We start from the raw sequence: 16,374 nt of genomic DNA, 5'->3' as shown, positions 1-16,374 counted from the left end.
TGGTTTGAAATAAGATTGAGGAAGACAAACCAGTCCTTACTTATTCAGAAATACTGCAGGTTTTTCATTTCAGGATGAAAATTGATTGGCTCATTAGTAGGTGGATTTTATATTGAATTAATAAATGTTGGCTTTCAAGTCATACTTAGCAGTTGAAGATGAGGGAGAGTCTTTTCATGAAAACTAATTAATGAACACTGCAAACTATTTTTTTTGAAATTGGTAGGTTGTCTTCATTATTTAAAAAGGAACTGACTTTACCGTTAAAAAAAGAAGGCAGTGCCAGCATTATTTACATTTCTGATTATTGCCTGTAAAGCAAATAAAAAGTAAACATTTTTGATTCATTCATTACTTTATGTGCATTCACTGCATGGTAGCAGCTAGATGATCTGTAAAATGGTAGAGACAAAAGTCAGTAAGATAGCAGGGTCATAAAATCTTTGACTTAAGAAATTCGGTTTGGTTGTAAATAAGTAAAATGTATAATATGACATGCTGATATGTTAAATATATTAAATATATTCACATGAATATACTAAAATGTTTTGAACTCAGAAGACAGAATGACTAACTTTGGTTCCAAGAATCGGGGAAGACTATACAGAAAGTTGAAGTGTGAACTGTATTTTGAAGGATGAGTTCAGCAAGTAGATATGAAGGGATGAAAATTAATGGGAGAGATACAGCGTGTGTAAACTATAGATAAAACATGGTAAGTGTGATTCAGTAGCTTGATAGTGATGAAGTAGTTTGATAGTGTGAGAAATTGTAGTATATGGGTGAGCAAGGGTGATCAAGTAGCAAAAGGAAGGGCAAATAAGTAATGAACTGAAAAGGTAGTTTAATGCAGATTGTGACAGGTCTGTGGGACTTTGGTAAGCCTTTTTAAAGTGTTTAACCAGGGGAATAGCATGATCTGATTTGCACTTATTTTAAGTGACAATTTTGAGAGTCTGGACAGCAGATTGAGTTACAAGAGACAAATGATTGGAATTTCAGTTTAGAAAGTTCTTACAGTAGTCTAGGAAGAGATCTGAATGATCTGAAATGAAACAGTGGAACTGGAACTATTTCTGAAAGAGAAGTAGATAAATGAAGAAGAGTGAGAGGTATGGGAGATATTTGTAAAGGAGAAAATAATCAAAAGAATTTGGTGACTGACTGAATATCTTTGTGACTGGGGACTTTTAGATGATTTTCCAGTTTCTTTCCTAGTACGCTGGATTGATGACAGAACTGTTGTTAGAGACAGGAGGTAGGAAGAATGAACACTTGGTTTAGTTGGAAAGGGAGGAGCTAAGAGTTTACTTCAATGTGCTCACTAGCATACTGACTGGAGATACCCGACAGATGTTGGAATTAAATATTCAGAATTTTAGTTTAGGTAAAGATAAGGTTTCAGAATAATCAGAGAAATCAGTGGTTGATGTCATTAGACTTGAGATTGTCTAGACAACTAGGAGAAAAGATGGAAGGATGAAATAGAAGAAAGGAGACCAGAAGATTGTTTATACAAAGGAGAACAAGGAGAGAAAATGATGTAGATTTCAAAGGAGAGTTTCAGTGAAAAGAGGTGAGGTATAATGAGAGATCAGTGAATTTACATTTAGGAATAAGCTGACATTGTTGAAAGTAGTTTCAACAAACCTATGGAACTGGGATTTGGATTGTAATAGGCTTGACCACGAAAGGAGTGACAGTGGCAGGTGGCAAGGCATTGAAAATTAAGGGAGGCCTTTTTAATTTTCTTTGGTTGTTCTTGGATTCAAAGTGGGAGGCAGTTTATTTAGCTAAGAGAGAATCAGAGGAAGTTAAAGCGTATTAGAGTGAGTAGATAATGTGTGGTATAGTTCCTGCAGGAAGAACAAAGGTGAAAGCATAAAATTTGGAGGAGAAAAGGGAGAGCCCTGTGAGATGAGATTATTTGGTCCTGACATGGGTAAGATTTCAGTGAGTTTGAAGTTGGTAGGGAATAGGTATGGGGGTGTATATGTGATGGAAAGATGCAAATTTCCATTATATTACCAAAATCAGTCTTAAATTGTCTTCTTTTTGTTTTGTTTCTTTCTTTAATCTTAAATTGAAGGTGCAAGAGGAAGTCAGCATATTTCAGACAGAATCTAGTCCCTTTTCTTCTTGTATCCTATTTGAGCACTACTTCCCAAGATACAGTTATGTAGGTCACTAATCTTGAACTTCTCCTCCAGTTCTGATTTCTAATATGTTTGAAGGTTAATAATATAATTCTGATTTGAAAAAAAGGAGAATATATGGAAAAGTTTTTCTAGCCCCATGAAACTCTTTCTAGACCCTAATACTGAGTGTGACTTAGTGGAAGTTTAAGAGTGTCCATTTCCATCCTGTAGGAACAGCATGCAGTGGGGTAGTGCTCACTCCCAAATGATTCCCTCATATTCCCAGTGCTTTTAAAAAGTCACTATCCTTACTTATTGGACTTGTTTATCTTTTATTTTCTGTTTGTTTTTAGGGTTACGGTTTTTCAGTGAATCGACTTTTTGACCTTTTATTTGAAATAAGAGATCAATACAATGAAACTTTGCTTAAGAAATGGGCTGGAGTTTTCAGGTTAGTCAAAGCCATAGTGTCTAACATAAAAAAAGAAAATGCCAATGCTAAAGTAATTAATTTTGCACTTAGCAATAAAAATGTGTATGATTAATTATTTCATTGTGGTACAATATTCATAACATAAAATTAAATGAACAGTTTTAAGTGTACAGCTTATGACTGTACAGCTTTCCACTCATTTCCCAATAGCTAAAACTGGACATATGACTCTGCCTGTTTGTGTTAGAGAGCGTGTGGGTATTTGGTGAGTAGTAAATGTCTCTGTCATGCTAACTATAAAAGATTGTTTTCTAATTACAACATTATGAGCAAATAAACAAATAGAAGACATTGCTTTCATCTTCAAGGAGCTTGTGGTCTAACTGGGAAGAGAAAAAATACAAAACATAAAACTTGATAATTGTTCCTATCAAGAAATATAACTGAAATATTCATCTCATAGCTTTATTTATGTTTACAAATATTTAAGTTCATTCAGACTATATCATCATAAGAATTGTTCTAGACCAGAAAACTAAAACCAAAGTGTTGACAGGATAAAAAACAAACAAATGGAAAGAAGAGATTGCACATGAATTTTGACTATATTTAGTGGTGTTTTAGGATTCTGGATGATTAGGCCCTATTTTACTATTGGACTTTTAATTGATAAATAAAAAATTCTTTTATAAAATTTGATTTTTTTTCTCCAAAGTACTATCTGGTAGCATTCTAATGATATTTTCTAATATTATCTCTTCAATTCTATCTTTTCTCTTTAACAGGGACATTTTTGAAGAAGATAATTATAGCCCCATCCCTATTGTTAATGAGGAAGAATATAAAATAGTGATCAGTAAATTTCCCTTCCAAGATCCAGACTTTGAAAAGGTACAATTCATTTTTTTTTTTTTAAGATCTATTTATTTATACAAGCACTGAGGTATAGGCCAGAGGTGCGAGAGGGTGAGAGAATTCACCAGAGACAGAGCAGGGAGCAGAACAGGCAGAAGGACAGAAGTACACTGCTGAGGGGAGCAGCAGGCAAGACAGGAGAGGTCTGCCGCGGCCATGTGGGAATCTTCCTGGCTGGCCAGGAATTGAACCGGCGCTGCAGAGGCTGCGGACAGCTTCACAGTGCTGCGCTCAACCCACTGCACCACCAGGGAGGCCCTACAAGTTCATTTTTAATTCAAGAATTTTCTTAAAAAATACATTCATGATATTTATTATTCTATAATATTAAACTATAAGTGAGAATAGCTTCTTTCATTATTAAAGTAGAAGTGAAAATGACTTATTTTGAGGTAATTTTTTGTTTTTTATTTGAGAAAATTAATTGTTTTATTGATTTAAAACTTATTTATTGCTTTTAATATTTTGGTGAAATTAGGAATGAACTTTCCTGGAGATACCAGGTACAATTGTCCCAAATGTGGGTGAATTCCCACAGCAGGTCTTACTCGTGTTGGGTAGATTCCAAATTAGCTGTACTAAATGATGTATAGGTTATAGGAATAAGAGCATATTCTAGGGAAATAAAGGGAAATTTCTTTGAAATGTTCATCATTGTGGAAAATATTATTTTGTGGCTTTTTTTTTAGTATGTAGATTTCTACAAAAAGTTTCTCGTGGTTAAGTAAGAAGATGTGTGAAGGCATTAGCCACCTGTAGATTTTTCCCAAAAGTAGGAATTTGTATTTTTAGAATTAAGATGTCTGAACAAAAGACCAGTTAGAGAAAAGATATAAATCAGCATGTAGAGTATTCAGAGAGCACACATTTGCACATATGTGTGCTTATACACGCACACTCACACACACAAACATATGCACTTGTACCTATCCAGTATTCTTTGGTACAGTCAAATTTCATGGGAAGAGGACTGTTATATTTCTTGTTACTGTCACCTCTTAAATTCCTTTATTCTGTTTTTTTTTCCTTACTCTTTATTATTTTTCCAACTTTATAATTTAGTCCTATTTAACATTTTTAAAAAGATTTATTTTATTTATACATACAAGAGCTGGGGTGCATGCCAGAGATTGGGGGTGGTAAGAGGATTCACCAGAGACAGAGTGGGAAGCAGAACAGGAAGATTGACTGAAATACACTGCTGAGGGTAGCAGCAGGTGAGACAGGGGAGGTCTGCTGTGCCACGTGGGTAGCTCCCTGGCCGAGGATCCAACTCATACTGCAGTGGCTGCAGATTGCTTCATAGTGCTGAGACTTAACCCCTTGTGCCACCAGGGAGGTCCCCCTATATAACATTTTTGCACCTTCACAATGATCAGACTAAATTCTGAGTGAATTGTTACTGTAAATTTTTGTTTACTTATATATAAATTAAGCTTGTTATGTGTAATATTCAATAAGTAACTAAGTAACTGAATGTGTAGTTTTTAGATTATATCTAACATTGCCATTGTGTATTCCTAACAGTCATATTCTAATACACAAAAAGACCAGAATAATCATTCTAATTCTATATATTTGAAACCCAAAGTTACCCCTGTCAAGAAACATTTTCAGAACATTCTTCAGCATATGGTTTGGTTTAGTTTTGTTTTAGTTGCTGGTCATAAGTTTGTTCAGGACAGAGATTCTGTATAAAGAGCGAGCATTAGATTTAGTCTGGGTTCACACTCTAGCTGTGGCTTACTGGGAGAACTTATGTGGGCAAAGTGACTTAAGTGTTTGGACATTCGTATTTCATCTGTCAATAGAAGTTTGAACTAAATAATTTCTAATGACCCTTCCAATTATACTAAATAAAATCTATTGTAATAGGTTTATTATTAACTTTGCTTATAGGGATCTTCCAAGGTATGCAGTACCTCTTAGGATTAAGCTTGTTAAGAGTTTTATTCATTGATCCATATATTACTCATCATTAAAAAGAACTACTGTTAGGGTAAAAGTTACATGGAAAACTTAAATATGACAACTTGAAAAGAAATCTCATTAATTATTTATTAACACTCTCTTGAGAGAGTGCTTTTCTAATGTAAATATAATTTTTAATTAAAGATGTAAAATGGTTTCTCAAGTAACCTAGTCATTATTTTCAGTGTAAATTGTCAGTGAGAAGGGAGTGAGATTGAATATATAAGCAAATATCTGCTTTTTTTTTTTTTACAAAAAACTACTAATTTGATTGAGTCCCTTTGACTAAAAAATAAAGTGTATTGCAGTAAGATCATTAAAATAAATTTTGAAAGCTTAACTATCTCTCAGGATGTTAGTATTGGATTCATTATTCTGCAAAACTTAAATTGGAGGTGAGTTAACATTTATAGCATTATTGAGTAATATTAAAGAATAACAACTCTTCAGTTGATTTTTGTACCATTTCTAATTGAGCCTCTTAAACTTTGAAAAATTGAGCCTACCGTTTTTGGAGAGACATTGTTCTTTAAAATGCTTTTACTGCCACCTAGTTGTAAGTTGTTGTTTTTTTTTTTTTTAAAGATTTATTTATTTATGCATACAAGAGCTGGGGTACAGGCCAGAGATGCAGGGGGATGAGAGGATTCACTAGAAACAGAGTGGGGAACAGAACAGGCAGAGTGACTGAAATACACTGCTGAGGGGAGCAGTGGGCAAGTCAGTAGAGGTCTGCTGTGCCACGTGTGCAGCTCCCTGGCTGGCCAGGGGATCGAACTCGTGCTGCAGAGGTTGCAGATTCCTTCATAGTGCGGTGCTTAACCCCTTGCGCCACCAGGGAGGCCCGTAAGTTTTCTTTTGTTGGCGGTACCTAAGATTATATTTGTTTATTCAAGTATTTGTCATAACCTACTATATAGTAGACACTGGTATGCTAGTTTTTCAGTCTTGCTGTCAAGGAATTATAATAAGTGACAGATAGATAAATAAACTGGAAATTGCAATTCACAGGTGTCAGCATTATTCAATATAGAGGAAACAACATGTAATTCGCTTACAAAGGTGTAATTTCGTAGTATGAAGTCAGAGTTGACTTAGAAGAGATGACAATCTCAGGGAAATGCAAATCAAAACTACCATGAGATACCATCTTACACCAGTGAGAATGGCACATATTAAAAAAACTAGCAACAACAAATGTTGGCGAGGGTGTGGAGAAAAAGGAACTCTTCTGCACTGTTGGTGGGAGTGCAAACTGGTCCAACCACTGTGGAGAGCTGTGTGGAGATTTCTGGACCTACTAAACATAGAGCTTCCATATGATCCAGCAATTCCACTCCTAGGTATTTACCCAAAGGACACAGAAACATCAATTCCAAAGAACACCTGCACCTCTATGTTTATAGCAGCACTGTTTACAATAGCTAAGCTTTGGAAACAACCCAAATGCCCAAAAATAGATGACTGGATCAAGAAGATATGGTACATATACACCATGGAATATTACTCAGCATTCAAAAAAGATAAACACATGCAATTTGCAGCAACATGGATGGCGCTGGAAGGGATCATGCTCAGCGAAATAAGCCAAAAAGAAAAAGAAAAATACCGGATGGTCTCACTCATAGCAGGAATCTAGAAAACTTAAATAAGGGACCAGGAAAACGAATAAATATAAGAAAGTGAAAATCAAAATCAACAAAAAACTACGAACCAGAGACACTTTTAGGGGGCGGGGGCGGGAGGGGAGGGATTGGGGTCAGAATGGGGGGCTGCAATTGTATGGGGAATATAAAAATAAAATTTATTATATAAAAAAAAAAAAGAGATGACAATCAAGTGAAGATGAAAGCATAGACTATAATAGTCCATGTAAATGGTGTTAGAGTTTAGCCTTTCTCCTAAGGACTCTGAGAAGCCACCAGAGGGTATTAAGCAGTAAAAACATATTAAGTTTTGTGCTTTAGAAAGAAGTCTCTGACTACTGGTGGAGAGTGGATTGGAAAAGTGTAAGACTGGTCGCAGGAAGACCAGCTGGAAGATTGTTGTTGTTTTGATAAGAGGTTAGTGACCTGAATGCAAGTTATGGCCATGGAAATTGATTTAAGAGATATTTAAGAGGTAGTAGCAATAGGCGTTGGTGATTAATTGCATGTGATGGATGGTGAAGATAGAGGGCCAAGTTTCTGCTTTAGATGGTGATAGTATTAAGGTAGGAAATAGAAGAGTAGATTTAGAAGGAATTTAGAAGATTTAGAAGGAGGTAAATTTAGTATGGAAGGATGATAGTTTTGAATCTCATGACTATGTCTCAAGTGTTACCTCCAGATGGACATTTACAAGTCATACTTAGATAGATGGATATGGATTTAGGAGAAAGATTTATTCTGGAGTTGTAGGTCTGGGAAAATGTGGTACCTGTATGGTGATAGAAGTAATGGGAATAGATGAAATGTTATAAGAGAAGAAGTTAGGTAGAGAAAGAAAAGGAAAGCAGTGTATGGCATGGGGACCAAAGAAGGAGAGATCACTTAAGAAGGAGACTTAAGAAGGAGGTGCTTGCCAGTATCTCAAATACTTCAAATAAGATAGATAACATGAAAGTTGAAAAAGTCAATAGGATTTAAGAACTAAATTTGATGACCTTGGTGAGGGTCCTTTTACTGATGTCACTAGGTTGCAATGAATGTGAATATAAAAGGTAGACTTCATGAAGTATAAATAAAGGACTTTTGGTAAAAATCTTAGCAGAGTGTACCCCTTTTTTTTGGAGAAAGAATTTCTAAAGATGTTGGCTAACAAAGCAGGTTAGCCAAGAAGCACACTGTAAACCACTGGCTGCATACCAATGTTTGATGGTATACTGGTCAGATAGCTGCCATAATGTATTCTAGGAATTTTAGAGTGAATTGGATACCTTCTTGAAGTGGCATCAGTCTTCATTAAAGGTGAGTGAAGAGAATCTTAGAATAATTTGATGACAAACAAAAAACTGGTCCTTAATTTCTTGGCTAACCTGACTTGTATTGGGATGCAAAGAAGCAAATAGCTAGACGTCTTCTACAACATACTTACCAGAACATACAGAGGTATTGATAATATGCTCTTGGTGCTTGGTAGAAGTCTGACAATATGATTTAAGAAATAGGTAAATGCCCACATTATTTTCTGAGATATGCTTTAGTTTTCTTTATTCCAAAAATAATGTAGAATTATAACAATTGATTTTGTGGTTCAGGTATTCACTATTAATTCAAATATGAATTAAATTTAATTTTTACATTTCTAGGTGATTATTATATCTTTCTCTAAAGTTTCAAAAACTCTACTTTTTCTTTCTGCAGCAATCTTTCCCAAAGAAATTTCCCATGTCTCAGTCAGTGCCTCATATTTACATTCAAGTCAAAGAATTTATTTATGCCAGCCTTAAATTTTCAGAGTCACTACACCGGAGGTAAGTTTACTTATAAGAAATGTATCTTTATCATAGCTTTTTTTTTAATATTAACACTATTTTCATGCCATGACTCTAATAGATTATTACCTCACTGAAAAGACTTAAATATTTAGTGACATCTGCGGTTAAGTTTCTATAAATCTCAAATATTTTTTACATTTTATTATAAATATTCAAATGTTCATAGAATTAGAGACACTAGGATAGGAAAGTCCTGTGTTCTCAGCATTTGCCCTCACCTACATTACCCTATCCTCTGGTAACTTCATGTCTACAGTCAGATTTCTAGGGCTTATTTTGATTTAGTTTTGTGTGTTTCTTTTGTTTCTTTGTATTCCACACATGAGTGAAATCATCCAGTACTTGTCTTCCTATTTATGATTTATTTTGTTTATCTTAGTACTCATAAGTTCCATCCATGTTGTTGCAAATGGCAACATTTCAGCCTTTCTTTTTTATAATTGATATACCAGTATTTCACATCTTCTTAATCTACTCGACTATACATGGGCGCTTAGGTTGTTTCTATAACTTGATTATTATAAATAGTGCTTCAGTGAATACAGAAGTGCACAGATCATTTAGACTTAGCATTTTTGTATTCTTTGGGTATATATCTAGGAGTGTAATTGCTTGTAATTGATCTATTCAAATTTTTTGATTACCATTTCAATCTCCTTGTTTGTAATTGGTCAGTTTGGGGTGTTTTTTTTTTTTTTTTTTTTTTTCTGATTCAGTCTTGGAAGTTCTTTGCTAATAGTAGTCTTAAAATATATAAAGCAACTATTAACAAATCTAAAAACAGACAATGACAGCAACACAGTTTGAATTTTAAAAGTAATTCTAGCTATGGTCATATATGCATTATCTTTGAAAGTAGCGACTGTTCCACTATGGGGTCATAATTTAAGAACAGTTTTATTTCCTTGTACTAAGTGTCCCATGGTTTATTTTACTTATTATTTCAGTACATTTGAATTGTGCCATAAATGCACATTCTATTTTATTGAAAATGCTCCTTTTGTGAAATTAAATTGAAATTTGTGATTTAATAAACATGAACGATTATTCATTTAAGGGAATGAGGCAAAGCAAATTATCTCAGCAAATTGTAATAGATAATTTAGGAAGCTAATTAAATTGCCATTATAGAAAATTTAATAATATCAACCTTTGTTTTTAGCTCAACAGAAATAGATGATATGCTTAGAAAATCAACAAATCTACTGCTGACCAGAACTTTGAGTAGCTGTTTACTGAACCTTATTAGAAAACCTCATATAGGTTTAACGGAGGTAGGTTTTAAAAGATACATATAGCTATATATTTCATCATATGAAACAATTATAATAAATTAAGTTCCTGCTGACAATCATCATCTAACTAGTAATTTAAAAAGCTATCTTTGTATTTTCAATTTATGAATAGAAGCAAAGTTGTTTTAAAACATAAGAATCAGTATAAATTCAAACAATGTGGAGGAAAAGGGTTTACATAGGACTAGTAGGTAGCTGAAACGTTACAACATACATGTATAATAGATACATGGTTGACAGACTTTATTTGAAAAGTAAAAATAATTTTATTTTATTTGGTAAATGTATAAAATATGAAAAAGTACTAAAAGGGTTATTTAAAATTAGAAGTTAGACTTCGTTTTTTTGTTTAAATGACAGTCTTTCTCAGTATGTTTGTAGCAAGCTTTTGAAATCATATCTTATAATGCTGTAATTATGCAGAAATAGTATAGTTGTTGGAAGTGATGATCCTATTTTAAAAACTCAAATGGTTTTGTGTATACATAACTTGCCTTTTATAGTAGGATATATTTTGTATTTTCTAGCTAGTGCAAATCATCATAAATACAACACACCTGGAACAAGCTTGTAAATACCTTGAAGATTTTATAACAAATATCACAAATATTTCTCAGGAAACTGTTCATACCACAAGACTTTATGGACTTTCTACTTTTAAGGTATGTAAAAACCTGACTGAAAATTTCCATTTTGGGACCTCCCTGGTGATGCAGGGGTTAAAGACACAGTGCTGTCAAGCTGTCACCAGCCACTAGAGCATGGGTTCCATCCCTTGCCAAGGAGCTAACCTACATGGTGCAGCAGACCTCTCCTGTCTTGCCCACTGCTCCCCTCAGCAGTGTATCTCAGTAGATCCACCTGTTCTGCTCCGCACTCTGTCTTTGGTGACTCCTCTCATCCCCCACACCTCTGGCCTACATCCCAGTTCTTATATGCATAAATAAATAAATCTTTTTTAAAAAAAAGACAAGTTTTATTATATACATGATTTTATTATTTTCCTGACAATGGAGAATTAGAGATAATCATCGTCAACAATGATTAGATTAGTATAGGTTCCCTTTTGGATTTTATTAAATGCCTTAATAATCTTAATAAAATGTGAAAAGGTTTATTGATTTTCAACAACTATCTTATATTATCCTCATATTTTGAAGGCTTATTAAAGTAGTGCTAAATCACTCTAACTAAATTTTCATCAATGTCTCAGTTCAAGAATCATTTTATTTTTTTTTTTAAGATTTATTTATGCATACAAGAACTGGGGTACAGGCCAGAGGTGTGGGAGGTGAGAGGATTCACCAGAGACAGAGTGAGGGACAAAACAGGTGGATTGACTGAAATACACTACTGAGGGGAGCAGGGGGTGAGTAAGGAGAGGTTTCCTGTGCCATGTGGGTAGCCTGGGGATTGAACTTGTTGTGTCTTAACCCATTGTGCCACAAGGGAGGCCCAAGAATCAATTTTATATGTAACATACATACAAGTATGTTTGTATTCAGAAATAAGAATAAAAGACAAATTAGATAAATGAAGATTTGCTTTATATCCTTTATTGGCTCTGATCTAAAGAAAAATATTATTACATGTTTTGATAGCCTACTTTTTTCTGAATGGAAAGATTTCTGTTTGGATGGGATTACTGAAAGAGTAATAAATGTTTGCTTTATACAGAGTGACAGAGTGTATACTTACATAAATTTGTTTGGTACATTGTTTCATTATTTAGATCCGTATGGAGGAGGCATTGGCACAGTCTAGTAATGTAAATCCCTTTTCATTGAATAGTTTGTTAAACTAATAGAAACCACTTACTTATTCCTTACCTGTAAAATAGACTAGTATAACCTCAGAACCCTTTCTTTCTATTAAGTTTTCTCATTTTCCTGCTCTTGTTATTTTACCTAACTTATCTCCTAAAATTTTAATATGATTTATATCTTAATAATTCATTATAAAAATTACAGTATGACTTGTATTTAGAAATAGCTAATTTGATGTTAGCAATTAACTAGACCTTGAAAATATGAACTCCAGAAACAACCCTGAGTTCCTGCTTCTCTCTGCCTGGCCCCTAAATATTGTGCTCCTATGGTGACTCCTGTGCTCATATAGTCATCCTGTTACTGAGACACAAATTGGGGTGCTCTCTCATTCAGCAAATTGATAAAGTTCAAAACTCAGCAGAAGCTGGAAAAAATGGCATTCATTTATTTAGGTACTATAGTAAAGTAAGGAAAGGCATATGTGCTAAAGTTAGAATGCTAGTGACTGTAGGCATACTCTTTAGTTTTAAAACTTCCCAATTTGGGGACCTCCCCGGTGGCACAGCAGTTGAGTGCTGGGTTTTGAAGCTGCCCGCAGCCTCTGCAGCCCCTGCAGCCTCTGCAACCTCTGCAGCGCCGGTTCTATCCCCGGCTGCTCCCCGGCCACCGGAGGAGGATCCCACATGGTGCGCAGACCTCTCCTGCCGCCCGCTGCTCCCCTCAGCAGTGTACTTCAGTCTTTCTGCCTGCTCTGCTCCCTGCTCTGGCTCTGGTGAATTCTCTCACCCTCCCATGCTTCTGACTGAACCCAGTGCTTGTATAAATAAATAAATAAATAAATAAATCTTTTTTAAAAAAGAAAAAAGGGGACTCCCCGGTGGCGCAGCGGTTGAGCGCTGGGTTGCGAAGCTGCCCGCGGCCTCTGCGGCGCCGGTTCGATCCCCGGCTGCTACCCGGCCACCGGAGGAGGATCCCACGAGGAGGATCCCACATGGCGCGCAGACCTCTCCTGCCGCCCGCTGCTCCCCTCAGCAGTGTGCCTCGGTCCCTCTGCCTGCTCTGCTCCCTGCTCTGGCTCTGGTGAACTCTCTCACCCTCCCGTGCTTCTGACTGTGCCCAGTGCATGTATAAACAAAACAAATAATAAATAAATAAATAACATGCCTCTATTAAAAAAAAAAAAAAAAAAAAGAAAAAAAAAACTTCCCAATTTGGGCCTCCCTGCTGGCACAAGGGATTGAGACACAGCCTATGAGACTATCCGTGGCCACCACAGCACGAGTTCGATCCCAGGCTGGCCAGGAGCTACCCACATGGTGCAACAGACCTTTCCTGACTCGCCTGCTGCTCCCCTCAGCAGTGTACTTCGGTCAGTCTGCCTGTTCTCCTCCTCACTTTGTCTCTGGTGAATCCTCTCACCACCCCACCACACCTCTGGCCTGTACCCCAGTTCTTGTATGCATAAATAAATAAATCTTGAAAAAAAGAGAAAAATTCCCAATATTTTCCCATTATACTGTACACCTGAAATTAATATGATGTTATATAACTGTTATATCTCAATTAAAAAATTACTGCCTTTTAATCTATAAAATTTGAGTAGCAATATATTAACTACATTATAAGATTATTATGAAGATTAAAGGAGATACAATGCCACTTTATTGTCTATCATCTATGCTCTAGAACTGTTAGTTGCTGATAATACAAAAATATATCCCTACCTTCAAGAAACTTATAGGAGAACAAACTATAAAAAGACATGACAATATGTTAAGTGTCATAATATAGAAGGAAATTCCACAAGTTTTTTTTAACATTTATTTATCCAAGGAGAAACTGATTTGTTGCTTTTCTGTTAGGTTTTTCGTAGTCACATCTTTCTCCTTATTTCTTTCTTCTTTATGTCTATGTGTTACTCATACCTGTCAAGAAAGAATCTGGGGTTGTAAGCATGTTTAACTGTTAACATTAACTTTAATGTTTTTCTCTGTACACTGATTAAAACATGGATTGCCTTGACATCTGGAGTATCTACAGATCTTCAAGCAGTTTTTCTTATCATTTAGGGGTCAGAGAACTAAAGAAGCTGTAGTGAGATGCTTTCAGATTAAGGGTCTTGGATCTGTACTTCTCAAAATCTGCCCTTTGGGGGAGGGAATGTTTAGAAATGATAGCTCTGGTTGTTCTTTTCAGTGGTCCCTTAAATTGTAGCTATTTAGTTGGCACCACATCTGGCACAGCATACCCCTGGGTTGTTTTTCTTGGAAATAAGGAAATCAGGTTTGACCTATACAAATAACAGAGCATCCTTATTTTTTGTTTTATTTTCATACAGAACTTAGGGACCACTTTCTGTTTTGATATAAGAATGAGTATTGTTTCAAGGTCTCCGAATAAAGGTCAAGTATTCTTCACTTCTACTGTTGGTGTGTTTTAAAGGGAAGTTGTATTAAGCTGTGATATAAGGAAACAGTTCAACAAGGGAGAATTGTTAAATCAATTTAAAAGTGAATTATTAAAATAAACTCGCCTCCCCAATTTCCATTCATAGTAAATAGTCTGTTAGCTTTTCAGTCAGGTGATTGAAGTACTGTCTTGATTTTAGATATTAGCATGAATTGCTTAACTTCTTAGTCCAGTTCTTTCAGTCCAGTGACCTGCCAAAGAATTACACTGTTTAATTGCTTAATGATTATGAGCATAAGCACTTATATGATCCCTTTACGCATAACTCCATCTGCTTTCTCACCAAAAAGCACACATAGAGAGACAAAAATATTTATTGAATAGAATACATAGTTAGGTCAGCTATATAGATGTAAGTATGGAAAAATAAATAATGCAGATACTATTTTTGCCAAAAACATAAAAAAACAAAAAGCAGTTGTTTAAGCAGAGGAGGATGAATATTAACAGAATTTATAGACTGCCTCAACCCCCATTGATATATAAAAGTGCTCAGCTTTCTGTTTTTCTGTAATTTATCATCAGTAATCAGCTAATTATAGCAAGTGCCTCTTATAAAGGTGGTGGAAAGCAGAAATAGAATGGGGAAGGAAATTGCTGAGGAGTTATTTAAAAGCTATTTATGTCAGATAATTTGCAAACCTGATGACAAAACAGCTTAGATTCCCTAGGTAGCAGGTACTACTACAAAGCCCCTCGCCATTCTTTGTTAACACCTTTGAGGCAAAAAAGCTGTAACTTGCCAAAGTAAAAATGTAGTACCCACCTTTTAAAAAAGAAAAGGTGGTAACTTAGGTAATAAGAATTATTCTGTTTATAATGACCTATATCAATCTCATATAATCAAGAGGCTGTATTTTAAATTATTCTAGACTCTGATTCTAGTTCAAAATCTATGTTGCCTTTTTCTGCTGTGATAGAAGTAGAGTAGCTGGTGGATTTAGGTTTTTATAGAAGAGGCCACTTTGATAAGGAGTAAGAAATGAAATATTTTGTCTGAAGTAAGGCTTTGATGTGTCCCAAAATCATTCCTGTGAACAAAGCAATTATTACTTGGAAGTCTTATTTTTTTAACTGATTGTCAATTTTAGCCTGGGTGGATATAATATTGACAAATAATGTTTATAGAACAAAAATACATTGTACTGTGCTGATTTCTTGAGGGTAAGATATGGTTCTAAACTATAAGGACTTTTAAATCTAAAATGACAAGTAATTACACACAAGTAACTACCTACAGTATATAATAAAATAAAGTTTGTCTTGTAGACATAATTTGTTTTGTAGAATTTTGATTTTGAATACCTTTAGATAAGATTCATGTTTGGGCCTCCCCTGGTGGCACAGAGGTTGAGCGCTGGGCTGCGAGGCTGCCCACAGCCTCTGCAGTGCCGGTTCATCCCCTGGCTGCCGGCGAGGGTCCCACAAAAAAAAAAAAAAAAGGTTCATGTTCTATAATCATCTTCAGACTATACATGGTTGCCCAGCTGCTCCAGGGATGATTCTTTTGGTAGCACAATGGCTGCCTGATGAAAGACCTCACATCTTCATTCCCTACCATGTAATAGAAGAGAGATTATGTCTCTTTACTGGCTGCTATGAAACTCCTGTGGGTAAGAGGACAGTTAACTGATAATTGACTGAAATTCATAGGAATATATCCTTGGAGCTAAATATAAGTTCACCCCTTTCTAGACCAAATAGATCTGTGGAAAGGGGCAGAGTGATTTTCTAATGTATATTTGGGGTACTGTTCCACAAAAGGAAAATGGATATTAGACAATAAATCATAGATATATACTAAGCTGTATATCTATCAACTGCTTATTATTCCAAACACATGATTGTGGTGTCAAAGGACTATGGTAGCATTCTGTGTAGGTGTATGTTTTTAAAAATTCCTTGC

At 35.2% G+C, this 16,374-nt stretch overlaps 1 protein-coding gene across 2 annotated transcripts in view; it reads left to right on the top strand.

Annotated features, from left to right (window-relative positions):
• The window catches only part of EXOC6 (exocyst complex component 6), a 145,577-nt gene that overhangs the window by 58,646 nt on the left and 70,557 nt on the right, over nucleotides 1-16,374 (top strand). For both annotated transcript variants that reach the window (XM_037497874.2, XM_037497875.2), the window contains exons 13-17: nucleotides 2,492-2,589; nucleotides 3,357-3,462; nucleotides 8,802-8,911; nucleotides 10,098-10,209; nucleotides 10,758-10,892. In XM_037497874.2, the coding sequence (XP_037353771.1) occupies nucleotides 2,492-2,589; nucleotides 3,357-3,462; nucleotides 8,802-8,911; nucleotides 10,098-10,209; nucleotides 10,758-10,892 (561 nt within the window). The remainder of the gene's footprint in view (nucleotides 1-2,491; nucleotides 2,590-3,356; nucleotides 3,463-8,801; nucleotides 8,912-10,097; nucleotides 10,210-10,757; nucleotides 10,893-16,374) is intronic.

This window comes from Talpa occidentalis, unplaced genomic scaffold (assembly GCF_014898055.3).
Source record: "Talpa occidentalis isolate TD23 unplaced genomic scaffold, MPIMG_talOcc4v2.1 talOcc4.8, whole genome shotgun sequence".
NCBI lineage: Eukaryota > Metazoa > Chordata > Mammalia > Eulipotyphla > Talpidae > Talpa > Talpa occidentalis.
This window is presented reverse-complemented; position numbering and strand designations above follow the sequence as displayed.